Source organism: Eublepharis macularius, chromosome 16 (genome assembly GCF_028583425.1).
Source record: "Eublepharis macularius isolate TG4126 chromosome 16, MPM_Emac_v1.0, whole genome shotgun sequence".
Lineage (NCBI taxonomy): Eukaryota > Metazoa > Chordata > Lepidosauria > Squamata > Eublepharidae > Eublepharis > Eublepharis macularius.
In genome coordinates this window covers 6,611,288-6,637,144 of record NC_072805.1, presented here as the reverse complement: position 1 = coordinate 6,637,144, position 25,857 = coordinate 6,611,288, and the positions used below count along the sequence as shown (strand labels likewise).

Here is a 25,857-nt window from a genome sequence, read left to right as displayed (position 1 = left end):
AAGTACACTGGCTTTCTCCCCATAAAACTCCAGTCACCCTGAAAGGTAGCATTTGCCTGACATTGCATCTCTTTCACCGCCACCCTTCTCTGCTGGTGAGTGAATTCCCACACTTCCTCCAGCGCCCTCTGCATAAGCTCCCCCATTGGCACATAGCACCACTTGGCAGATCTGTATACCCAAGTGGAAGAAAACCTCTCCCCCCCCCTTTTAAGAAATCAAAACAAGTTTTAGAAAATCATCTTTCTTTTGAGTAAAAACAGCATGTTAAGATTTAATAATAATAGAATATATCTCATGCATCTATATTGTAAAGATTGTAAGCATTGGGTGTGTGTAGCTCAAGGAAGACTTGCAAGTAGCCACAGTTCTTTAATTACTAAGAATTATCTTCAGGCAAGCAGTGCAGGAAGGCTGCTGGTAGCTGGATGAGAATGGATTGTTTTCCTTTCAGGCAACTGCTGTGCCCCGGATGACTCACGTTAGTGTACGTTGACAGGTGAGCTAGTAATGCCTGTGGATTTGTTTACAGGGCCCGCTTAAAGAAATCTTGGGAGAACAGTTCGTATGTTAAGGGGTTCAGGAATGTGTGTTTTTGGTTTTGACCTGGATTCTGGTGGATGTTTCAAGGGGGGGGGAGACTTCAGTTTTTTAAATTAAGATTTTAGCCACCTCTATGCATAGTATTTTGAAATATATTCTTTCAGTGGATTTAGAAACCTGAGGAAAAGTGGACCTATTCAGTCAGTGCCTTGTAGCCACCAATAATGTTAGTTGACTGTAGAATCATCATAGGGTTGGAAGGGATCTCTTGGGTCATCTGGTCCAACCCTCTGCACAGTGCTGGAAATTGACAACTACCTCCCCTTCCCCCACCCCCAGTGACCCCCCCCCCTGCTCCATGCCCTGAAGATGGCAAAACACCGTCAGTATCTCTAGCGAAACTGGTCTGGGGAAAATTGCTACCTGACCCCAAGGTGGCGATCGACATTACCCTGGGCATGTAAGAAGGGGCCACAAGAACTGAGCCATGAGAACTGAACATTCTGTATTCCCTCTATTGTTTTCAGTACTCATTTTTGATAAAATGCATTTGTGTTCACCATACCCATCATTTCTTGTCATTCCTTGCCTCCCCAGTTTTGCTTTGCAAATAATATTTCGTTATGGGTTTATGATAAATGTGGGTTGCAGAAGGTGAGCTGTTTCCTGTGGCAAATCATGATGTGCGCACACCTGCCGCTATTGCTGAGGTTCAGCATTCAGGTTGCTCTAATTGGTTTATGCGCAGTGTACCCATGAGCTGTGCTTTGCATTTACTTATTTAAAATATTGATAGCCCTCCTTGCTGACTGTGCATATGTATGTCTTGTTATGCCAATAAAGGTATTCAATTTGATTCGATATTGCCCTTCAGGACAACTTAACACCCGTTCAGAGAGGTTTAGAAAGTGTGTTGTTGTTATCCTCAAGACAATCACCCTGTGAGGTGGGTGGGACTGAGAGAGCTCTGAGAGAGCTGTGGCTGACCCAAGGCCACCCAGCTGGTTTCAAGCAGAGGAGTGGGGGGGATCAAACCCGGCTCTCCAGATGAGAGTCCTGCCGCTCTTCACCGCCACACCAAACTGGCATGGGGGTTGGGGTGGGGGGGGCCGTGTTGGAGATGACAGGTCCTTAACTTCCGTCTCTGGAATGAGGCCCACAACACAGGAAGGTTCACAGCTAGCCTGTCCTCTAGTAGTGGCTGCTTTAAGATGGGAACTACCTGCCAGCCATGAGCACGGGTGGGCAGCGAGCTTGCTCCCTTTACTGGTCCATGAAGTGGGAGCCACAAGTGGCCTGTCAAAGATCCACAAGTGGCTCCCAAGCCACTGAGTGAAGATTAATAACTTATGAATTCTTATAAGAGGAGACAGCCCTTAAGATCTAAGGGGCCCCAGTTCATGTAAGACATACAGAAATGAAGCAACGCCTGATACTGAGTCCGGATACAAGCAGTTAACCCATTTTAAGTTGTTTCAAGACTGGTATACTGTATCTTCCTATCCCACTTAGCAGTCAGGTAGGCACACTTTGCACTAACTGAAGTTTTCAAGTTGTCTTTACGGGCGAATCCACATATAGCATGTAACCTCAAGGTTACAGTAGCATGGGTTGACCAGCTACTACCAGCTTCCAGAAAGGGAATTGTTAAGCGAGATGCAAATAATGAAGACACTCTTAGCATCAGTAACGGGCTGTTCCTGAAATAATATGGCTGGGCCCAAGAGTGCCCCCCCCCCCACAGCTCTTCACACAATCTGCAAAAGACAGCCGTACCTGGCTCACGGTAAGCAGCCTGTGCCCTACTCAGAAGTCAACCTTACTCCAGCCAGTATCATTTCCATCTTCTCCGAGTTAAACTTGACCTGGTTCTTGACCACAGCTTCAAGGTACTAATTTATGATGAATGTCAAAGACCAGATACGATGTACCTGGTTCCTTACTATGTCCTTTCCATGGTTTTTGAAGTCAAGGAGTTCAGAGTCTTGCAGAACCAAGTTTTTACTACAAAAAATGTGCTGGCCTAGTTGCAGTTAGCCCTGACCTGCATAGCCTGTGTAAGCCTGAACTTGTCAGCTCTCAGAAGCTAAGCAGGGTTGGCTTTGGTTAGTAATTGGATGGGAGACCTCCAGCAAAGACGAGGGTTGCAGAAGCAGGCAATGGCAAACCACCTCTGTCAGTTTCTTGCCGTGAAAACCGCACCAGGGGGTCACCATAAGTCAACTATGACTTGATGGCACTCTCCACCACCACCAGTTGCAGTTAATCTCTGCATAGCTTCTGATTGGGATGTGCAGGGCTTTTTTTCAGGGGGAACGCGGGGGAACGGAGTTCTGGAACCTCTTGAAAATGGTCACATGGCTGGTGGCCCCGCCCCCTGATCTCCAGACAGAGGGGAGTTTAGATTGCCTTCCGCGCCGCTCAGCAGTGTGGAGGGCAATCTCAACTCCCCTCTGTCTGGAGATCAAGGGGCGGGGCCACCAGCCATGTGACCATTTTCGCTGAGGGCAACCCACTGAGTTCCACTAACTCTTTTCTCAGAAAAAAAGCCCTGGGGATGTGTATGGCAAGTTCCTTATCTGGAAGGTATTGCTCCTTGCCCTTTTCAACTTGTTGGTCACTTCACATAGTGGCTGCATGTGCGTGTTGAATGCGTAGCTGGTTCATGGCCTGACTTAATGCTGAATTCTTCTTTCAAAGCTTCTCCACTGTTGCTGTATGCAAATCGGCGTGACCTGCGATTGGTGGACGCCACACAGGGGAACGAGAACGCCACGGTTGTGGTGGGTGGCTTGGAAGATGCCGCTGCGGTGGACTTTGTTTTCATCCATGGCTTGATATACTGGAGTGATGTCAGTGAAGAAGCCATTAAACGGACAGAATTCAACAAAACGGGGAGTGTGCAAAATGTGGTTGTTTCTGGGCTTTTATCACCTGATGGTCTGGCTTGTGATTGGCTGGGTGAGAAACTGTACTGGACCGATTCTGAAACAAACCGGATAGAAGTTTCCAATTTAGATGGATCTTTACGGAAAGTTTTATTTTGGCAAGAGTTGGATCAACCCAGAGCAATCGCCTTAGATCCTTCAAGAGGGTAAGTCTGTTGTCTTTTAAACCTTTTTTTTTTTTGCTGCATCTGCCAGTTGTGTAGATATTCCTAGGCAAAGAGTACAAGTCAAAACTGATTTCAGTCCCTGTTTCACTGCAGTCATGTTTACAAGGCTACCCTCTGGCTGCTTTTCCTATGTTTATGTTCCAGAAAGCCAATCAGTTTTAAATGGCTCATATTAAAAAAGGTTCGAGCCAAGTTTTAGTGTTCTTTTAGATAGTACGTCCATTGTAAACGTTCCCTCTCCTGCTAACCCCCATATAGCTAAATAAATCTCATGGACGCTTGTTGTTACTATTACTGTTGACAGCAATATACTCTGCTTAGTAAAATAAGCAAAGCAGCAGCTCCAAGGAGCTTTGGATTTTAGTAGCAGTGGAGACATGCGGGGTGGAGAGAAATGAGGACCAGGAGTGAAAGTAAGCATATCTGTATACGTTGTTGCACTTATCAAACTTTCTGAACTGGGACCCACTTCTAAACTTGCTGTAGTTTTCAGGATCCCCTTATAAAGTAACTCCGTACTATTTTCTCTCCCTTCCTAAAATGCAAGTTAACACTGAGCAAGTTTTTAAAGTAGTTTATTACACATGTTCATTTATTGATTTAAGAACTGTCTTCCTTTTGAGAGATAAAACAAATCTTTGTTTCTGTGGCTGTGTAGAAATAATTGTGTGACTACATATGGTATTAATCTCATGTCCTAAAATCTAGTGTGGACTACGCAATTCACTAGCTTCCTTGAAACTGTCATCTTAAGTGTTGCCAACAGCTCATTAGTACGATTTCCCGGGCTTTCCTCTCTTGTTTCCCCCTGTAGTTGTATCTTCACCTTGTTGGCAGTTTGACATTGAAAAGACTTTGACCAGTGAAATGCCAAACCAGTTAAATCCTCACAAGACAATACATAATGGTCTGTTGTTGTGCATGGACAGATGTCGACCAAGTTCTGTGAGCTTTGTTTTGTGGAATCATGTGCACCTGAAAAGAAGTGGGGTTTTTGTTTTTATTTCAGGAAGAGCATAAATATCTGTATTCTGTGTTATTTGGATCTCCCAGTGCCATTTCTGTATTCAGAGTTGGGTTTTTGAAATGTTTTGGGTCCATTATTCCCTATCGGGGCTGGAGTGGCTGTTTTTCGAGCAAATGACATCCAGTCCAGCCTGTTTCCAAGTAGACTGGATCAAGGGGTTAAATTCTGTGGACTCCTGAACAAGGTTATCCCCCCCATCCTGCTTGTTTCCTATGGGGGGAAATGCCATACTTTCTCAAGGGCAAAGAAGCCAATGGCTAAACAGATAAAGAGCTAGGAACCACTGGCCAAAAGCCTTCCAAAGCAAACCAAACTAAAAAACCCAGAGAATCAAAGCCAAACCAACCTGACAAGCCAATGCTAAGTCCTGGCAAAAAGACACTGACACAGACACACCGTGAAATTGAAGGAAAACAAACCTGGGAGCCTTAAAATACTGGCCTTGAATAATCCCAAGTAATTACAGAATTTGGGGGGATCCATTTACCAGAATCTTGAAAAATCCTGAATACCATCTGGACATCTTAGTATATCTGAAAAATACTGATAAGAACATATATTTGGACTGGAAATATTTGAACCTAGTCATGGCAATGCACCTTGAACATAGTGCTGACACTTTGATCCTAGTCATATTACTTGAAGTTGCATTCAGATTTATAATAATATGTTTATTGCTTTTCTGGCCGAAGCCATAAGCCATACAAACACCAACAAAATATGAACTGTACACTTGAACATACCCAATTCACACAGACATAACTCGTCATTATCACTTTAAACTATCTAAGCTCATGAAGATTTTGTTTCTTTATCACCGGCATTCAGATTTGTGGGACAGGTTTCCAGCTAAGGGCAGAGATGACTTCATGGCCTGTGTTGCCATTTTAATTTTATCTATATTTTATGTGTATGTTTTGAAACTACTGTAAGGGTATTGGTTGGTGAATTGTAAAAATGCATATAATCCCAATTGGAATGCATTTAACATTTGTATATGGTGTACTTATCTGTTTTCACAAAAGGAGAGTGTACGAGTGATACACACAGCAGCTCTGTTTTGCAGGCTCTGTTTTTGAGGGCTTCTGATTCTTCCATTGTTGAATCAAGGAGGTAAACACTGGTGTTCTGTCCAGTTGTCCATTCATTTAATTATTTTTTTAAAACATTTTTGCACGTGCTGAATGGATGCATATATACTGTGTGGCACGAAGAATCCCGAATAGTTTGTTTGCGCTGCTGGTGGGGGAGAGTCTCTCTAAATGAGACCTCTGACATGTGAAAAACAGGTGTCGGGAGATGCAATGGTAGCTGGGAAGGGTAGTCTAAAAGGACAGGGCAAAGGCTTTGGTAAGCACTGGAGCTGTGTGAAGGGGCTGTGAAATGCCAGAAGGGAAACTGCAGCCCATCATAACCTCTCCAGATCCAAGCCCAGCTCTGGAAGGCAGCTCCAGCCCATTTCCATTCCTCGCTGCCCTCTGGTTGCGATCCCACAACCAATCTTCACTTTGAGAGGTAAAATTGACAGAGCCTTCAGGGAGGGGAAGGTGAAATTAATAAATCCTCTGAGGAGCAATCTCCGCCAGCTCTGTCTTTTTAAACTATGCTTCCCAGCTAACATTGCGTCTCCCTTCACTTGATGAACATGTGCTGAGGCATCTCATGTAGAGAGACTCTGAAATTTCAACCACTGCTGCAGCACTCCTGTGCCTGGCTTGGACTTCATTCCCTGCATGAAGCAGAGTCTGTGTCTGATAGTGGTGGAAGACTTGTAGACTATGGCTATGATGTTCTACTGTGCCTGGATTTTGAGTTCTCTGCCATAGATTGGCTGATTTCCCTGGTCCAGAAAAATTTTACCCTGATAGCTTTCTATCTGGAAAATGAGTAAAGTTGAGAAGACAGTGGTTTCTATACTGTTAATTCCTTAATATGCTGTGCCTATATGATGTGACATATAACTTGCAGCTGGTAGATTAATCTGCTCAGGTTACTTTTTGTTCTTGCTTTGCACTTGTGAAATTGTAGGAGTTTGGATCATGTGGTACTCTATTGTACACACACAGATTGATGTGTAGCAGAGACCTGGGCCCTGGCAAAGGCTAAGAGCACCTTTCCTTCTGTTAACCCATTTTGCCGCTTTGCTCTGTCCACTGACCCCTGATGCCAACATTTTTGTCTTTAGGTTGATAATCTTGTGTGTAACAAATGTTTGTTGGTTCTCCTTTGGCACCCCGAAAGCTTTACTGATGAACGTATATGTTGAATCTAATATGGCAAGAACATAATGGAATCCTAAATGGGTATCTAGCCAAGTACCCTTTAGGAAAAAGTAACCTTCTGAAGATCTTAATCCTTACTTTATAATTGGCTATTATATTCTGATGTCTGTAACATAAAGAAGGCAGTGTATATAAGGAGCAACGGTCTCCAGAGCATTCTCTAGCATCATCCAATACCCCTCCTTGGACCACTACATCCAGGCATTAGTACAGGACAGAAGCCCTGATTTTAACAACTCTGATAGAAAAACCTTCCTGCTAGGCCAAAAGAGCAAAGGTAGTGGTGCTATATCCCTTTTTCCTTGATGGTGTACCAAAGCGGTATGATCCACAGTATTAAAAGATTGCAATAAGAGTGTTATATGTAATGTCACCAATAGTGTCCTGCTGCTGTCAAGGTAGGATAACAAGGTCAGTCCTTGTCAGGTTTGTATCATTTTTCACATTTAAAAAAATACTTGGAAACTAGTAGGAAAACAATACACTCTCCCAGGGTGTTTATTGCAGATCTGAAAGTCTCCATTCTCCATGCAAAAGAGCTTTCGGCAAGTGTGAAACTGCTGTATTAGAATTTATTAAGCAGCTCTGTGCTGACCTCCTCCCAGGAGTAAACAGAGGCATGGATTTCTACCTTACCATAATAGTTAATTGATTAAACCTGTGATCCTCCACACCTTTACAGGTGTTGGCTACTTTGCTGAACCCACGTACTCTCCTTGATTTTAGATTTGAATTCTGCATTTCACCCTGCTGTTCTGTTGAATAGATTTTAATCTATGTTTCTCCAACTTGGCAAGTTCACCATCACTCACTTGGAACATTTTCTTCTATCGGTTCTTGTTTTATCCATACTCTGTGATAGGCTGGGATCCTTTATCTCTTTCTTCATCCGCTATGTGAAACAATCCCATCAGTTCCAGGGACTTGCAGCAGAACAAACTGAAGTGAGGTCTGATTCACAGAAGCTTTTGCTAAAATAAAATTTGTTTAGTCTTTAAGGTGTACATGCGCCCAGTAACTAAGAGGCGCCTCTATCCAGCTGTAGACCAAGATCACCCACTATGACAACTAGCGTGCCTCGTGTGTTTGCAAGCCAAACATTCGGACGCAGGACTGCAATTCATACCGCCTTAACAGTGATGGTGAAGAAGACTCAAGGACTTGACTGGGAGGGCCTGTGCTGATGCTGCTGGGGCCTCAGGGGGGCTGCTGCAGCATATGCACTTTAAGGGCAGGCAGCTAAGTAGTGCCTGCACACACAGTGTGCTGTTGTTTGGCGGGGAGTTAATCCCCTCCATGCATCTTTCTAAATTTTCAGATTTTTCTGCAATACTGGGGAGTTCTCCAAGTTTGCAGAAGTCTGTGATGTGTTCTAAAATGGCCCCAGTTCTTGGATATAAGCATCCAAATGGGCCAGGACCACTTTAGAAGTAGATATATGATATTATTGTAAGCTAAGTTAAAGATGTATGAGTCAGTAAGAACTGATAAAAACATTTTAATAAAGACATAACCTTGAAAGACTGCTTCCAGATTATCTCCTCCCCTTAGCCCATATCCTCCCTTAAGTTAGTGTTTGCTATTTCCTCATGATCCCCCTGATCTGTGTCCATACTCTCTTGTAGATCTCTTGCCATTCACTTTGTTAACAAAAAAAGAAGATTCAAGGACTTTTATGAAACTGAATGTAGTTTACCTTTATGGAGAAGCTTTCTGATTTAGTATTGGTGGAAGGCTTTTTTGCAGTTAAACTTTGTCTCCAGGCACTTCTTTCTAACTCTTGTCTATATTTTAATTTAGTATTTTGTTATAAACTGGTGATCAGTCCAAACAATCACTGATTGACATATCGTACTGTGACACGAGCACAGGGAAGTTGTCTGTAATGCTTCAGCTTTTAGAGCAAAATTGTTTAATTTGCAGGGGTGTTGATTCAGATATTTTGGATCTCTCTCCTAAAGCTGAACTCTCTTTATGCTTCTGCATCTCAGGAAACGAGGGTGCAGTGGCTACATGGGTCAACTCGTTTTGGTTAGGCTCACAAGCCAAACTGTTATTTGTGGTCATCTACAGCCCTTCTCTTTCCCTGGATCACCCAGTAGTACAAAAAGAGTCTCCTCAAGGATCTCTCTGAACTCCAAAAATATCCTCAAATTGTGAACAGATTGAGGACTGAAGCCCAGTTTCTTAAAAGGTAATAATTGCCGTACATCTGCCAGGAAACTTTACTGGCAAACGTTACAATGCAGATATGAGCTGGTGGGTGTGACAGGTGCATTTAGGTCTTATTCCTTGTGGAGCATCTGATGAACGATGCATAAAACGCCAGTGTGGCTGTTTGAAGGGTTAAGAGATGTGGGCTCTCCGTTTTATGTGGGGCCTGGAGGTAAACATAAGCTGTTTTTCTTCTCTCAAAAATGAACACCGATATTGGGTATTAATAGGACTTTATGCAGCCTTTGTGTCTAAACAGAGAAATAGTATTGCTTTGGTACAATTCTGAGAAGAGCTCCCCCCCCCTCAATATGTAGAATAAATTTAAAATCTATTTCCTGTTACTGTACTAATTCTCCTGTTCTGTTGCTAATACGATTCTGCTGTTGTCTTTAATGGAATTGGAGCATGGGGTGTTTTAGACCTTGGCTAACAGGACAGGGTGGGCAGCTAGAGCTGGGGATCTGGTTCTGATTCCAGCAAATTGTCTCGCTTGTGACATTCCCTTTTGAAGTTGAAACAGAACGGAGCTCTTAGTTGGGGGCTCTTACGGGATTGGCTGCGTAGAGCGTGTCTCGTAAGAGTGTGTATGAGTGGTGGGGGGAGGGGTGTTTTCTTATTTGTTTTCTTTTTATTATTTTTTTCTCCAGATGTCTTATAAAATCTCCCAGCCCTCTTCCTGCTATTCAGAACCACGTGCCACATTAAGAAATGTTACACAATTGGTGAACGTACATATGGCTGTTGTATACACAAAAATTGTTGCTTTTATAATTCAAGCCTGAGGGTGTTCTGTTGGTTTCCCCTCTCTGACTGGCCTGCTTTTCTCATCTGCCTCACATTCCACTGCTTTGTTGTTTTGTATGTATGAGTGCTTTGTATTCTTGCAGTCAGTCCAACCTAGCACTGTGCAAAATAGAGTATATCCTTCAAAAGTGAGGTAACCAGTTGACTCAGATGTGTGTTCCTGACGAAGTGTTCCATCACGTACATGCCGTTCAAGCCGGCAGACTTGGATTTTGCATGGAAGGGTTTCTCATTTTGGTTGGTTTTTAGAAGCAGCTATATGTGGTACCTCCTGCTATGAATCCCTGTTCGGATTAATGGGGGATTTGTTGGAGAGGAAATATTTGTTGGTTACTTTTAAATATGTCACCTGTCCAGAGGGGGTGGGAGAACTATTTGTATATTTATTTTATAATCCACCTTTCTCACTGAGACACAAGATGGATTACGCGTTGCAATTTGCTGTGATCAACAGCTATGACATTCGAAGAACAAATAAAATAGGATGAAACACTGCTGAAACAAAGCATAAGTAATTAACATGAAATCTTTAATGATGCAGAAACTACCCAGTAAGAACCTATCTACATCAATAGACAGTATCCAGTATAATAGTTCACAGTCCCTGGCCCTTATCAAGGCATCTCTCTGTTTGGACCAAGGGGCTATAGCTACATTTCCCCCTTTATTTTATAATAAACATAGTTCTTGCAGTATTTGATGTTAATATCTATTAAGACATAACATACATATAATGCAAGTGTTTTATGACTCATTTGAAACTCCACCTATCATTTGGAGACTGGATTGGGTAACTGTTTTTATTCTCTCCATTGCAACATCTATTTCAGCAGCAGAAACTTTTGGCAACAAGAATGAGCAGGACTGATTATGTCTACATACAAAAGCTTTTGTGTGTGGATATTTTTTTAAAAAATTGCTTGGTTCTTTCTAAAGTAAGTATTGCATAGTGAGAAGCACTGCTCACATTTTATTTCAAAAAAGCATATTAACCAAGTTAATTTTTTTTTTCATATCAAAATTTGAGATTAGAAAGGAGAATTATAGCACATCTCTCAGTGCTGAAAACTGGCTTGTTTTCTTCCCGGTGTAATTCTCTGTCCTCAGTAGTGACATTTTTTGCAAATTTCCTGCGCAAGGAGTAGGGATGGAGAGACCTTGTCCTTTCCTATGCGTCTGACGAAGAGAGCTGTGATTCTCGAAAGCTTACGCTACAGTAAAGTTGGTTAGTCTTTAAGGTGCTACTGGACTCTTTTCTATTGTCCTTTCCTAGTGACTGGGGATTGTGTCATCCCTGACAATAGGAGAACTAGTCAAGAAATGATGGGAAGTGAACCTGTCTTAGGTAAATGAGCAGGTACGTCTTCATTTCCCAGTGAGAGTGGTTCTGTCACCTGATTTCTGGGGACATACTATTACAGGCCTGAAATTTGCTGTTCTACCCCCTTCCCCCAAAGAAACCCATCAAAGGAAATGCACAAAATGAAAGTACTAAAATAGAACTCATTCAAAAATAAATATAATGTGTCATCCTGGCTTAAGCAGTTGGATTTCTTTAGTCAGTATAATATCCAGTGCCTCTACAGAACACACTTTTTGTAATGTTGGCTTTTCTTAACATGTTTTATCAGACTATAACGTTGCTGTTTTTCACTTGAAATGATTTGCTTATCTGTTGGAACCTCTGACCCCTCCCTCTCTCCCCTATGTGTAACTGCCAATTCTCTTGATTTATGACAGGACTTGCACATCGTCTTTCTTTGTCAACTGCTCCCTTTTCCCTTTACATTTAGAGTGACACTTGAAAGATTCATGGTATAATTCACACCAAGGCTTGGCTTCTCCCTACCTTAGCCTTCCCCATAAGATATGCCAGAATGATTTTCCTTTCACATATCTATCTGATGAAGTGGGCTGTTACTCATGGAAACTCATATTGAAATAAATATTGGTGAGGCTTAAGGCAGCATTGGACTTTTGATTTATTTTGCTTTGACAAACTAACATGGGTGCCCCTTTGCAGTCAAAAAAGGTGTTTCTTCAGTATCTCAATAACAACAACATTATTCGATTTATATACTGCCTTTCAGGACAACTTAATGCCCACTCAGAGCAGTTTACAAAGTGTGTTATTATTATCGTCTCGACAGTCGCCCTGTGAGGTGGGTGGGGCTGAGAGAGCTCTGAAGGTCACCCAGCTGGCTTCAAGCGGAGGAGTGGGGAATCAAACCCATTTGGCTGGAATAGGATTTATAATGTGCAATTCTATAAACTTAGCAAAATCATCAGTATCTTTATTAACAGCAACAATCCAATCCAGCTGAATGCTAAAATTAGTAAAAGATAAAACATACTAGGACAAAAATGGAGAATGTGCTTTGGGTAGGGAGACAGACTTTAGTGACATGTTGCATAGCAACAATTTAATTTTAAGATTTTTTTAACCACCCTTGGAATATGTTATGTGTTAGGTTTGGATGGGTCAGTTAGCCCTAGAACTTCATACCTGGACCTTTTTTGGACTTGGATATCCAAACCATTCCTGAAAATAGTCACTCCACCAGTATCCGTGCAGATGGTTGATTATGGATTGCAAATCTGAGTAAACTATATGTTCCCTCTAGAGGAATGGGTGACCTCTTTTCTGGGAGAACACTGGAAGGGTTTTGCCAAGGGGTTTGGAATTCTGGAGCTTTTCTGCAAAGACATTCCTAAAAGTCCAAAGTCCACTGTAGAGGAAGTTCTGCCAAAAAGGGTCCACTGTGCTTTTTTCCAGTGCAATGGATTGCACTGATTTTATTTATTTCATTTATACACCACTCACCCCATCTGTTACACTGATGGTTCATAGGAGGCTCTGTTTCATTTCTCAACTTCAGAGAACTGCCTAAGCAATGTATCTTGAAGGTAACACCTTTATAAATAGCAAAGCATCAACGTTTTGTTGGAAGAGAGACTTCTTAGACACTGATGGTGTTGGAGGAGTGATTGGATACAGGGGCCAGTCTTACATCCCCAGTAACCAGAGAGAAATTGCAAGCACCAGAGAAATTGAATAATACTTACGCTTAACATTCAGGAATTCTGTATACATGCTGAGAACACCCCCTGTTATCTCAGTAATACATTGGTTTATTGGAAACATTTAGGTTCAGAAAATTCCTCTTAGAAAATGCATTCCAGGTCCCTTACCATCTGAAAAGCATGACAGGATTCCCAGGCCTTGTATTGCCTCCTTATAGTTTGTCACTTCTGGTTATAACCACGTCCTAAGGGGAGCTGCTCAAAGAGGGGGGGGGGGGTCTTGTTTAGCAAGTTTATGGCTGAAGGGAAATGAGAATAAGGATGGTTTGTGGTTTCACGGAGGCAATATATTAGAAGCAATTTGAACGATGTGTTAAAGCTGTGTGTAGATACCATGTAGTAATATTGTCTATTTAATCACACTGTTTCATTCTCTATTGTAATTAATTTCTAGATGCCACATACATTTCATAGACTTAAGGCACACCCTTCTAACTACACAGAAATTGTATTCAGAAGTGTTGGCAAAATGTAAGAGCACAGTACAAACTAATCCAGTGGTTATTTCAGTCTGCTGATAGAGATTTCCTAATGTTATTATTCAGCATAAAGAGGCAAATGTTTGATTTGCATTTTCCCAAAGACTCTTTTGTCTGTAGTTAGGATATTGTAGTTGCTTAAAATCCACAACAGTGTGAACAGCTGGACATTCTTCTACTGAAATCTTCCATTTGTGTTGCACAAAAAGTGTCGTCTGGGGCTCCTTGTAAGGTTTTTTAAGGGCTGTGCAGCAGGAAGAACAGTAATGGGCAAACTTTTGAGAAAGGACCATCTGTTGCTGATACACTCTTGCATTATGCAAAGATAGTTATCTTCTCACTTCCAGCGGGGCAGCAATGAGGTCTAGCAGGCTATATCAGCGCTATTGAACATGCCTTAGAATACATTTCATGATTTTCTAAAGCAGCTGATGTGTCAATATGGAAAGATACCCTGAAGACAGGAAATTGTTGTATAGTGCTTTGTTTTTGAAACAGCCATTGCCTGTGGTGGTAGAGGAGGAAAGAGGAAGCTACTAGTTACTTATGCTCTCTCTTTCCTCTTTGTCTTTTTGGGGAGGGGGCGGTCTTCAGAAAGTGTAATGTTAAGTTTGAATTTTTAGCCCCTTGGCTGTTCAGAGATCCAGAGGAGTTAGCCCTGTTAGTCTGTAGTCGCAAAATAGTAGAGTCCAGTAGCACCGTTAAGACTAACCAACTTTATTGTAGCATCAGTTTTCGAGAAACCACAGTTCTCTTCATCAGATGCATGGAGGGTATGAAGAAACTGGCCAGAGATACATAGGTGGTGAGGGGACAGGGGAGTAGATCAGTTGCAAAAGTCATTAAAGAGGTGGAGTGTACAATTCAGGCTGGGTGTGACCCCTCCCCTCCATAGCTAAATCTGAATGGAATCTCATTATCAGAAGTAACTGCCTTTCAGGCATTCCGTTCATTTTTTAAAAAATCTGAGATCTGAATTAGACCTACAAATATTTATCTCTGTGAACTATATTTCTGGCATTGATGTAGCAGTTTTGGTATGGGTTACAGCTCTGCATTTTTTGCATCAGAAACTAATGCTAAAATTTCATGCAGAGAAACAGGATACATTCTTTGGTTAAGTTTTCATGACAGAATATCTGGGGCACTTACCCACACATGAAGGGCATCTGAACAACTGAGTCAATTGGATATGATTCAGCTGTCAGGCTAATGGACAAATGAAAAACTAACAAGAATTTAAATGCAAAAGTGTTCATCCTACAAAAATATGCAATTTTACTAAAACTGGTCTTACCTGTATTCTGAATACCTCTCTCTGCTCAAGGACTGAAAAGTCGCAGGTGTAGTACCAATTTTTAAAGTGGGAACCTAAAGGAGACAGCGAAGTTACAGGCCACTTAGCTTAATAGCCATTCCGAGTAAATTGGTGGAATCTGTTACTAAAGAGAGAGTTGTGAAGAACAGACATTCCTGGTGAAAATTGTGCCTCAACAACCTTTAGGAGTTCTTTGAGAGTGCTGGCAAGGATGTGAATAAGGGTGATCCAATAGGTGTTGGATGGTTGGATTTACTAAAAGCTTTGGACCGCTCTTCCCATTGGTTAATATATCCGTCTGATTTTGTTTGCTGTGATTTGCAGCAAGTTGCTTCATGAGGAGTTTGGCTTGATGTTGAATTTGACTGTTGCACATTAAGGTGTCTCTTTATTAGGTCTGTAACCAATTAGGTCTCTGCAAACTGTTAAACAAATCTGAGATTTTTTTAAAGGAATGAGAGCAAGATTAGACTCCCAGGAATAATTAGAAGTGGTTGTCTCTTTACCTGTCATCTCAAAATAACAGACAACATCAGTACTACCTGATAACAGCTCTTACCTGTGTAAAATAAAGGTAGGAAGGAGTATGCTCTTTTGGAGGCGGCGGCTTCTTGGTACTTAACCAGCAAAGAGCCAATGTTGTTTTAAGAGTAACATTTCAGCATGAGCTTTGGTGAGTCTCAGCTGAAGAAGTGGGCTTGTTAGTCTTTAAGGTGTTGGATCACAACATTCTTCACTTTATTTTGCTACAACAGACTCTGGAATTAATCATTCTAAGAATAAAGAACATGCAAAATATTATCTGAGATAAATATTTGGGAACTGGGTAATCCCAAGGAGAATTACCCATTGCTCTGGGTATAAATGGTTTGGATGGTAGAGTGTGTCACTTGCATATGGCCATCAAGTGAGTTGGGGGCATAGATGGTATTTAAATACTGTCCCACTTTACAGTTCTTCTAGCTAACTCTGCTTCGGCGTAGCAGATGACAGAGGGCATTTGGAGTGATAATCCAATTCAGATGAAGCACTCAAGAGAAACTTTAACATATCCAGGATGAATCTAAGAGAAGCATTAGCCCTCCTGCCCTGGGGTCAGAGGGAATTAGTTCTGCCTAGTCTACAGGCATGGGAGAGACATAACAAGGTACTAGTCTTTTTCAATCACTCAAGCCTCAGTTTTCTGTCTGCCCTGCCCTTGCCTGCCCAGAGAAAGAAGCAATAAGCTGTGAAAAGCTACCTATAAATACATTTGTCCCAAATTATAAAACAGGTTTTATAGCAAAATTCATTTTATAAAGTGCATAATTAATAATTTTAAAAGTTCAAAATATTGATATCCAGAACTTGAATAATTTTCTACTACAAACTCACAACCAATTGGAAATGTCTCACACTTAAAGTTAGTTACATACAGTCATAAAATGGCAATTTGGCTGAAAAATTTGCTTAAACATGACACTATATCCAACTTATAGATATAAATGCAACATGTCCTTTTAATTGCTGATATGCGTATAAACCGAGAAAGGTGGATGTAGTGAACTTCTGAATGAAGCATAGTCCAGATGATTTTGTGGCTTTGTTTCCCCAAAAGGGAGCCAGCCTGCTTGCATGCCCATTTCAAACCATCTTTTCCCAAAGTATTAGCTGAATCATCAGAAATTTGTGGCCCTGTAGAATATTAGTCAATTCCATTCTCCTGTCTGTGCCTCCTGTGCCCAGAGCAGGAGATGAGGATTCACTTACTGAGCCGGAGAACTCAGATGTTCTCTCAGGTCAAAAGGAGGAGGAGCCTTTGCCCCAACACAGCCAGAAGAGTGCGTGTCTTTTTTTTTCGTCCACAGGAAGAGCTCCCCCCTTCACTTACTTATCAGAGCCAAAAAGAGGCTTACTGCTTTCAATCAAAGAGGAGGAAACTTCCAAAGAATCACTTGAGGTGATCCTGAAGGGGCACTAGAAGTTTTCCATAGATTTAAAGGCTCAAGTTCCATGTCTGGAGAAGCAAAGAGGAATGGACACACCCTGCATCTCCTAGAAGCTGCTCTGGCCATGCTCTGAAGTTGCAGTCTTTCCCTAATGAAGTAGCCATAGCAGCCAATGAATGAATTCAAATTCCTGTAGTTGAAAGATGAAGATGAGTAGTAGCCATGTTAGTCTGTCTGTAGCAGTAGAAAAGAGCAAGAGTCCAGCAGCACCTCTAAGACTAGCAAAATTTGTGGCAGGGTATGAGCTTTCGTGAGTCACAGCTCACTTTTTCAGATACCCAAAGATACATAAAGAAGTGAGCTGTGACTCACGAAAGCTCATACCCTACCACAAGTTTGTTAGTCTTATAGGTGCAACTGGACTCTTGCTCTTTTCTACTGTGGTTGAAAGGGTGGTTAACTTGACACTCACAATATGCTGGTAGTCCTCTATGAGACTGTTTTTGTCCAAATAACATACTTCTGTTGACTGCAGCAGCAGCAGCAGCATCAATTTCTTCTGCTTATATGACCATAGGCCTTAAGCATAATTAAACATGATTAAAATCAAATACAAATATACAATCACCAAATAGCAATGCATTAAAAATACAAGATGTACAGAGTAAAAGATAAATGATAAGCAATAATACTTTACAAAATAAATAAAAAATAAACCCACATAGTTAAAATTCTGCATTTAGATATAAAAGAGAATTGAACTTTGCAGATTCTAAGCACAAATGACAACACAGAATCTCTCCTAAAAACTAATTTAAGATTAATTTTGGCGTTTCAATGAAATTATAACTGCCAAAAATTTCGCCACTGAGACCGTTATTTCCAGATCAGTGTCTACCAGTAAAAATGGCTCCAGTGGGAGATGGTATTTTAAAAGAATAAGAAATATCCAATAGGACCTAAGAGCAGTCCATTGAGAACAAAACAATAACAAGTGGGGTAAAAGTCTCTATCACAAACATGCACAAAGTCTGTACTGGTTGTCAGGCCTGCCTAGGGGATTCTCTCAGACTCTCCACTTCACCCAACACGGTTGTACGAGTTAAAGGTCTTTATTCAGATAAAACTCCCTAGAAGAGCACTGATATATAGAGATTGCCCAGAATGCTGAAGTAAAGTCTCCCCCGAGAGGTTATACCCCAGTCCCCCTCCCCCCAACCCAAACAAATCAGTTGAAGTCAGCGAAAGTCCTGCAGAAGACGCAAAGCTGAATTTCCCACGGCTGGTTCCCACATTCTGCCAGCTGTACTGATAAGGCCTCTTAGCAAAGCATAGCCGAGTACAGCGAAGGAAGCTCCAGGAAGAAAGCCCGGCCCCCGGCCCCCCCAGTAGATATGCATTCACAGTTATGTCAGGCAGGCTGGCTTGCCTGTCTGACACTGATGTGCAACAATCCAAAAAACATGTACTAAAGTTAGTGATAAAGATACTAAACAGGCAAAACCAGATTTGGGGCGCCTTTTTTTTTTAAGTTGGAATAAGCAGGGGAAGCATACGTAATATAACCAGGGAGGCTAACAGCAACAACATTCAATTTATAACCTCCCTTCAGGACAACTTAACACCCACTCGGAGTGGTTTACAAAGTATGTTATCATCCCCACAACAATCACATGGTGAGATAGGAGCGGCTGAGAGCGCTCCTAGAAACTGTGACTGACCCAAGGTCACCCCGCTAGCTTCAAGCGGAGGAGTGGGGAATCAAACCAGGTTCTCCAGATTAGAGTCCTGCCGCTCTTAGCCGCTACACCAAACTGGTTCTTAGATTCTATTCTGTGACTAACATACTCTTGACCAAGTTTCCTACACTAAAATAAAATGAAAATTAAGTAGGTACAATATAACTCCAGGGTCCTTTAATCTACTGTTCTAACCCGCAGTGTGACTGTAATATGATCTACTAACTAAATGGGGCTCCGTGGATACTTAAATTTGCGGATCAGGGCCACATCGACACTAAAGATAGTTCTGAAAACTTGGGGGATCCCTCAGGTTTGCAGAAAAAGCTGAACAAGTTAAAATACATTCACGTGTTCAGATCCCTCCCCCCCACACCCGTAGTGTTACCCGTGCAAATGCAGACAAGGCTCCACTGCTGGCTTCTAGGCAGCCTCTGCAGCCCTTGCCTGCAGCCCTGAGTAGATGCCAGCACCAGCATCTCAGGAGGAAGCCAAGGCAGGGGAAGAAAGGGTAGCCAACCAGGAGGGGTGGCACAGGAGGCAGGCTGGTGTGCCAGGGAACGGGAGGCAGCCAGATGATGGGGGGGGGAGGCCTCTGGAGAATGGTGGGCCAGGAGAAGGTGTGACAGCCACGCCTCGGAGGTTGGTTCTGCAGTTAAATGGGGAGCCACTGCCATCCACTTCAGACGGGCAGGTGGGTGGTGGAGCTGCCCCCCCCCCATGAAGCAGTGGGGAGAAGGAAAGAGGGATGGCAGTGGATGCTCCCACTGTCAATGCACGCCCCCCCCCCCCATGGCCTCAGTCTAAGCTGCCCAAGGCGGAAAGAGCTGCTAATGCCCCCCTCCCTCTAGGAGCTGGTGAGTGGGTAAGCCAGACAAGCTGGCAGATAGGTGGCAGGAAGGGGCAGCCATGGTGGCAGCGTTGCCAGCAGGCGGATTGCCTGGTAAGTGGCTTCCTCAGCAGGGGGGAAGATGGCATCCCTTCCCTTTGCAGGTCCCCATTTTAGGTTTTTTAATTACAACTTTTTCTTATCTCTCAGAAGATAAAAATTAAAATGTGTGTGGTAAGGCAGTACAGGGTACAACAGGGTGTGGCTCCCTTGAGTACTGAGTATATTTACAATTTTTTTTGTAGAATACTATTAAATTACCTTATTTTACCTGTAGCAGAATTTTATATGCTAAGTAGCTTAAGTATGATTCATTTTATGTTAAAGCAGTAGAGTAAATTTGATAGGAAATGAATGATTGCGTCTGTTTCAGTTTTCCTTGGATACTTTCCTGAAAAAGCCAGAAGCTCCCCCCAAAGTTGGAAATTGTATCTTTTTATCTTTGTTCTCAAACTGAAGGAACCTTCTCAGTAAGTCCAGTTTTTTCTCTCTGAGCATGTGCTAAGCGTGGTTAATGCCAATTAATGTCACCAACCACACGGGCACAAAGGCACGGATTTTAAGTGATGTGCGAGCTACCCTGTGGTGACACTGGGGTGTGTACATACTCTGCAAAGTTGTGATCATGCAGCTTCTCAGCCAGCCACTATCCTGGTTGGGCAGAGTAGTGCTGAAAATGTTGCTTACGGTGGCTAGTGCAGCCCTCCCTGAGTCCTCCTGTAAGGTGCTCCCTGTGGCAGACATGAAGAGTGGGGTGTGTTTGATTGCCAGACACCTGTTCCGTGACCGTCAGATTATCCCTGTCCACCGGGACATTGGCTGCCTTTTCCACACTTCATCAGAGCCTGCCACCCCCCTTCCCCAATAATGTGTTTCTGAAGTCTAGACATGAGCTAATGAGGATGGAAGAGGGTCGCATGTTCTGAATTGGATACAGAGGTTCTTGGTCTTTTCAGCAGGTGGATTGGAAGTTGTGCAACATTACAATGGCATGATAAATGTGCATCATAACGCAAAAAATGTAGTCTATGAATAGGGACCAAATCGTTTCAAGGGTGAAGACAGCACCAGCTGCCACGTTACTGGCACAGATTCCAGAGGGTGTGCTGCAGCCAAACTTGGCAGGTAGTTATATTTATTTTAAAGTGTTTATATTCTGCTTTTCTGTGTAGGTATATTTGCTGTGGCTTACTACAAAATGTCAATATTATAAAGCCAATAATATCAAAGGCAAAACACTGAAGATAAACAGCACCAATAAAACATCTCAGATTAAAGTTGAATAAGATCATAAATATCCTGAAAGCTTCATTAAAGTGAGCCTCTGAAAACCACACCATACAACTGTTGTTAACAATGGAGTTGCTAAAACAAACCGCGTTGTGTTTTTTAAATTTTAAATCAAGAGAATAAAGATACTGAACTACACCAGGCAAGGGTCCACCTGGAGGAATCTGAAGCCTTGGTGACTAGGGGTGTGCAGCAAAAAAAATTCGGTGATCGGCGGTTTAAATGTCCTTCTCCCTCCCGCTGCGCAGCGGCGTGGGGAGGGACATTTCAACCCCTTGACCCGAAGCTTGCTAAAGCTGCACAAATAAGCTTAGGGAATCTTTGATTCTGGGTTTCTGAAACAGCCCCAGAAATCGGAAATCCCAAATCTTTGTGAATCTGGTCCAATTTGGGTATTTTCCCCAAATTGGAAACCCAAAGTGCACACCCCTAATAGTGACATCACAGAGAAGGCCCTGCTTTTGGTGCTCTTCCCCTGAGCTCCAGAACAAAGAGGCATGCAGAGCAGGGCTAACAACAACAACATGGATAAAGGTGGTGGGGACCTTAGGGGGAAGTGACCATGTCCTCCTTGAATTCCAGTTGCTGTGGGGGGGCCAAGGAAGTTTGTAGCCAGACTCGTAGGTTAGATTTTCGTAGGGCCAACTTCGATGAACTCAGAGGCTTGATGAGAGTCATTCCGTGGGGGAGTGTGCTGGAAGGGAAAGGAGCGAGTAAAGGGTGGGCCCTTCTCAAACATGAGCTTTTGCAAGCTCAAGCCCTCACTATTCCAGAAAGATGGAAACATGGTAAGGGCTCCAAGAAACTGATGTGGAAGAACAGAGAGCTCCAGAACAAGCTAAGGGAGAAAAAGGAAATGTTCAGGAAATGGAGAGAAGGACAAACCTCTAAAGAGGAATATATGAGGGTTACTAGGTACTGCAGATCAGCCATCAGAAAAGCCAAAGCTCAGTATGAGCTGGGTCTGGCCAGGTGGCTCATTACAATAAGAAAAACTTCTACAGATATGTGAGAAGCAAACGCAAGGTAAAAGAGGCAATTGGACCGCTGTTGGGAGTAGATGGAGAAACTCTGATGGAGGACAGAGAAAAAGCAGACAGGCTTAATGACTTTTTGGCCTCTGTTTTCTCCCTGAAAAACCTGAGCCCATCAGAGATGGTAATAGACACAACAGGACACCTGGGGGGCTAGTTGACATTGACAGAGAGGTTGTGGAGAGGCACCTGGCCGCAATGGACGAATACAAATCCCCTGGGCCGGATGGGGTGCACCCAAGAGTGCTGAAAGAACTTTCCAGAGGACTTGCAGAGCTTCTGTCCATCATCTTCAAGGCCTCCTGGAGGACTGGGGATGTGCCACAAGATTGGAGGAGAGCGAATGTCATCTCAGTCTTTAAGAAAGGGAAGAAGGATGACCCAGGAAACTACAGGCCGGTCAGTCTGACTTCTGTTGCTGGGAAGATATTAGAGTAGATTTTAAAGGGATCGATCTGTAAGCATCCTGAAGGACCGCTTAGTGATCCGGGGAAGTCAACATGGTTTTGTCCCCAACAGATCTTGTCAGACCAACCTGGTTTCCTTCTTTGATCGAGCGACCAGCTTACTGGATCGGGGGAACTCTGTCAACGTGATTTACTTGGATTTTAGTAAAGCTTCTGATAAGGTCCCCCATGACATTCTGATGGGCAAACTGGAAGACTGTGGACTGGACTACAGGACAGTTTGGTGGATAGGGAACTGGTTAGAGGACCACACCCAAAGAGTGGTGGTTAACGGCGTTTCATCAGATTGGAGGGAGGTGTCCAGTGGGGTGCCGCAGGGCTCGGTTTTGAGCCCAGTACTTTTCAATATTTTTATCAATGATCTGGATGAAGGAGTGGAAGGGCTGCTCATTAAATTTGCTGATGATACCAAATTGGGAGGAGTAGCAAACACCCAAGAAGGTAGAATTAAAATTCAACAATACCTGAATACTCTGGAGAAGTGGGCAGCTGTGAATAGGATGCAATTCAAGAAAGACAAGTGCACAGTATTACATCTGGGCCCCAAAAATGGGAAGCACAAATACTGGATGGGGGATACACTTCTGGGCAGTAGTCTATGTGAAAAGGATCTTGGGGTAAGAATGGACTGTAAACTAAATATGAGTAGTCAGTGTGATGCAGTAGCAAAAAAGACTAATTCAATCTTGGGTGTATCAAAGGGGCCATAGCGTCGAAATTGCAGGAGGTCATAGCCCCTCTCTATACTACTTTGGTCAGGCCACACCTGGAGTATTGTGTGCAGTTCTGGAGGCCTCGCTTCAAAAAGGATGTGGACAAAATCGAGAGGGTGCAGAAGAGAGCGACGAGAATGCTCAGGGGTCTGGAGACTGAGCCCTACGAGGTAAGGCTGAGGGCTTTGGGAATGTTTAGTTTGGAGAAGAGGAGGTTATTTATTTTTATTTTATTTATTCAATTTATATACCGCCCATCCCAGGGGCTCTGGGCGGTGAACAGTTAAAATTGATAAAAACAAAAACTAAAATCAATATACAAATAATAAAACAAATTAACAAGGTGCAGTGGTGGGGAGAACCTTCCCCACCCCAAAGGTGGGAGGCCGACATGGCCCGCCCCCTTCAATCACCAAACGCCTGGCGGAACAGCTCTGTCTTACAGGCCCGGCGGAACGATAATATGTCCCGCTGGGCCCGGGTTTCCATTGACAGAGCGTTCCACCAGGCTGGGGCCAGGACTGAAAAAGCCCTGGCCCTGGTTGAAGCAAGGCGGACTTCCTTAGGGCCGGGGACCACAAGTAAATATTTATTCGCTGATCGGAGCGATCTCCGGGGAACGTACAGGGAGAGGCGGGTCCCGAAGATATGCCGGTCCCAACCCACTCAGGGCTTTAAAGGTAAGAACCAACACTTTGAACCTGATTCGGAATTCAACTGGAAGCCAGTGCAGCTGGCGCAGGACAGGTGTGATGTGTGACTGGTAAGGTATACCAGTCAGGACCCGTGCCGCCGCATTCTGGACCAGTTGTAGTTTCCGGATCAGGCCCAGGGGTAGCCCAGCGTAGAGTGAGTTACAGTAATCTAGCCTGGAGGTGACCGTTGCATGGATCACTGTAGCCAGGTCCTGGGGCGTCAGGTAGGGGGCAAGTTGCCTGATCTGACGAAGATGGAAAAATGCAGACTTGGCAACCGCCGTGACCGGGGCCTCCATCGACAGGGAGGCATCCAGGAGCACGCCCAGACTCTTTACCACTGGCAAAGTTGCCAGTGGTGTCCCATCCAGGGCAGGGAGCTGGATCCCAACATCTGGCAGCCCCCGTCCCAGCTGCAGGACCTCCGTCTTCACTGGGTTCAATTTCAGCCTGCTCTGTTTCAACCATGCCGTCACAGCCTCCAAAGCTCTGGCCAGATTGTCTGGGGCCGTGTCTGGCCGGCCGTCCATCAACAGAAAAAGTTGGGTGTCATCCGCGTATTGATGACAACCCAGCCCAAACCTCCGCACCAACTGGGTGAGGGGGCGCATATAGATGTTAAATAACATTGGGGAGAGGGGGGACATGATTGCTCTCTTTAAATATTTGAAAGGCTGTCATTTGGAGGAGGGCAGGAAGCTGTTCCGGTTGGCAGCAGAGGGTAGGACCCGAAGCAATGGGCTTAAATTACATGCACAAAGGTACCGGCTGGACATTAGGAAAAACTTTTTCACAGCCAGAGTAGTTCAGAAGAGGAATCACTGCCTCGGGAGGTCGTGAGCTCCCCTTCATTGACAGTTTTCAAGAAGAGGCTGGATGAATACTTGTCAGAGATGCTTTAGGCTGATCCTGCACTGGGCAGGGGGTTGGACTAGATGGTCTGTATGGCCCCTTCCCACTCTATGATTCTATGAACAGCAACAACAGCAACAATAATTGTGCTTATATACAGATTAGTGCCCCACCCAGAGCTGAACAAGTTAACTATTATCCCCACAATACAGCTGGGGAGCTGGGGCTGAGAAGACTGGCTTATCCAAGGCCACCTAATGAGCTCATGGCAGGAGTGGGATTCAAACCAGTAGAGTGCTGATTCTCTGAGGTGGAGGACATCTTGATGGGTGATTCCCACCCTCTAGTCAGGGAGGCAGGAACAAGTTTTCAACTTCCTGTCTTCCTAGTGGGAGTCACCCTCACCCTTTCTTTCAGTTTCATTCCTGCCTCAACAGGGAGAGCAGCTTCATCTGTGCGCTGCCTTGCCTTTCAACTGTTTTCCTTCCTTCCCTTCCCTTCCCTTCTTCTTTCCAGAACCTGATTCTTGCCTTGTTTACTCCTTTCTACTCTCCCTCCTCACTGTTTTCTTTCTCCCTGCGCGCCTGCTAGAAGGCTTGCAGGGGAAGCTTTCTCCTTCCTTCCTTCGGTTGTGACGGTCATTTCATGGCAAGAGAATTGTGGACCAGCAGAATGTGCTTTTCCATCACAATAAGATGGAAACTCGCGGGGGACATGATGGATTCCTCTCTGAAGGCGAGTTGGAAGTCCCCCTCACCGCTGCTTCCCATCAACAACCCCAGAGACATTGGGCAAACTGTGAGGAAGCCGCAGCTGCAGCCACTCAATATTGCAAAGAGACCAGAAGCGCTAAAGGTGTTATTCCTTCCTGAGCAAAGGAAACATGGCAGCCATTTCTGGCCTCACCAGTGAAGGTAACATTGCCAGCCAGCTGGGAGGTGGCTATGAAGTGGATTTCTCCTCATCCTTAAGCCAGTCTAGTGGCATAAGACCCAGTGTGGGACAGCCAAGCCAGTCTGAGATTCAACAATCATCCGTGCCTTCAGAGCCCATGGCAAATGAAGGAGAGCTACTCATGAGTAATGCAGTGGGATTGGGACTTGTGGTAGTACCCCAGGAATTCCTAAATGTCACTAGACAGACTGTTAAAAAAAAAGCTAGCTTATCTCAGAAAGCCATGGCAGCCATTTCTGGCTTCGCCAAAGCTGACAACCTTGCCAGCCAACCAACTGACAACCTTGCCAAATGTGAAGTGGTTTCCCACATGTAAAGCAAATCAGTGGGTGCTGGACCCAGCAAGAGCACCAAACACCAGTGGCCCCAAAGTCCAGTGCTGCTGATGGTCTACTTGTAATGCAATTGGGACAGGCGCTGCGAAGTT

The 25,857-nt window shown here is 43.8% G+C and overlaps 1 protein-coding gene across 1 annotated transcript in view; it reads left to right on the top strand.

Moving 5' to 3' along the window:
- Positions 1 to 25,857, top strand: part of LRP6 (LDL receptor related protein 6) — a 146,539-nt gene that overhangs the window by 12,370 nt on the left and 108,312 nt on the right. The window contains exon 2 of the mRNA XM_055000293.1: positions 3,244 to 3,637. Coding sequence (XP_054856268.1) covers positions 3,244 to 3,637 — 394 coding nt within the window. The remainder of the gene's footprint in view (positions 1 to 3,243; positions 3,638 to 25,857) is intronic.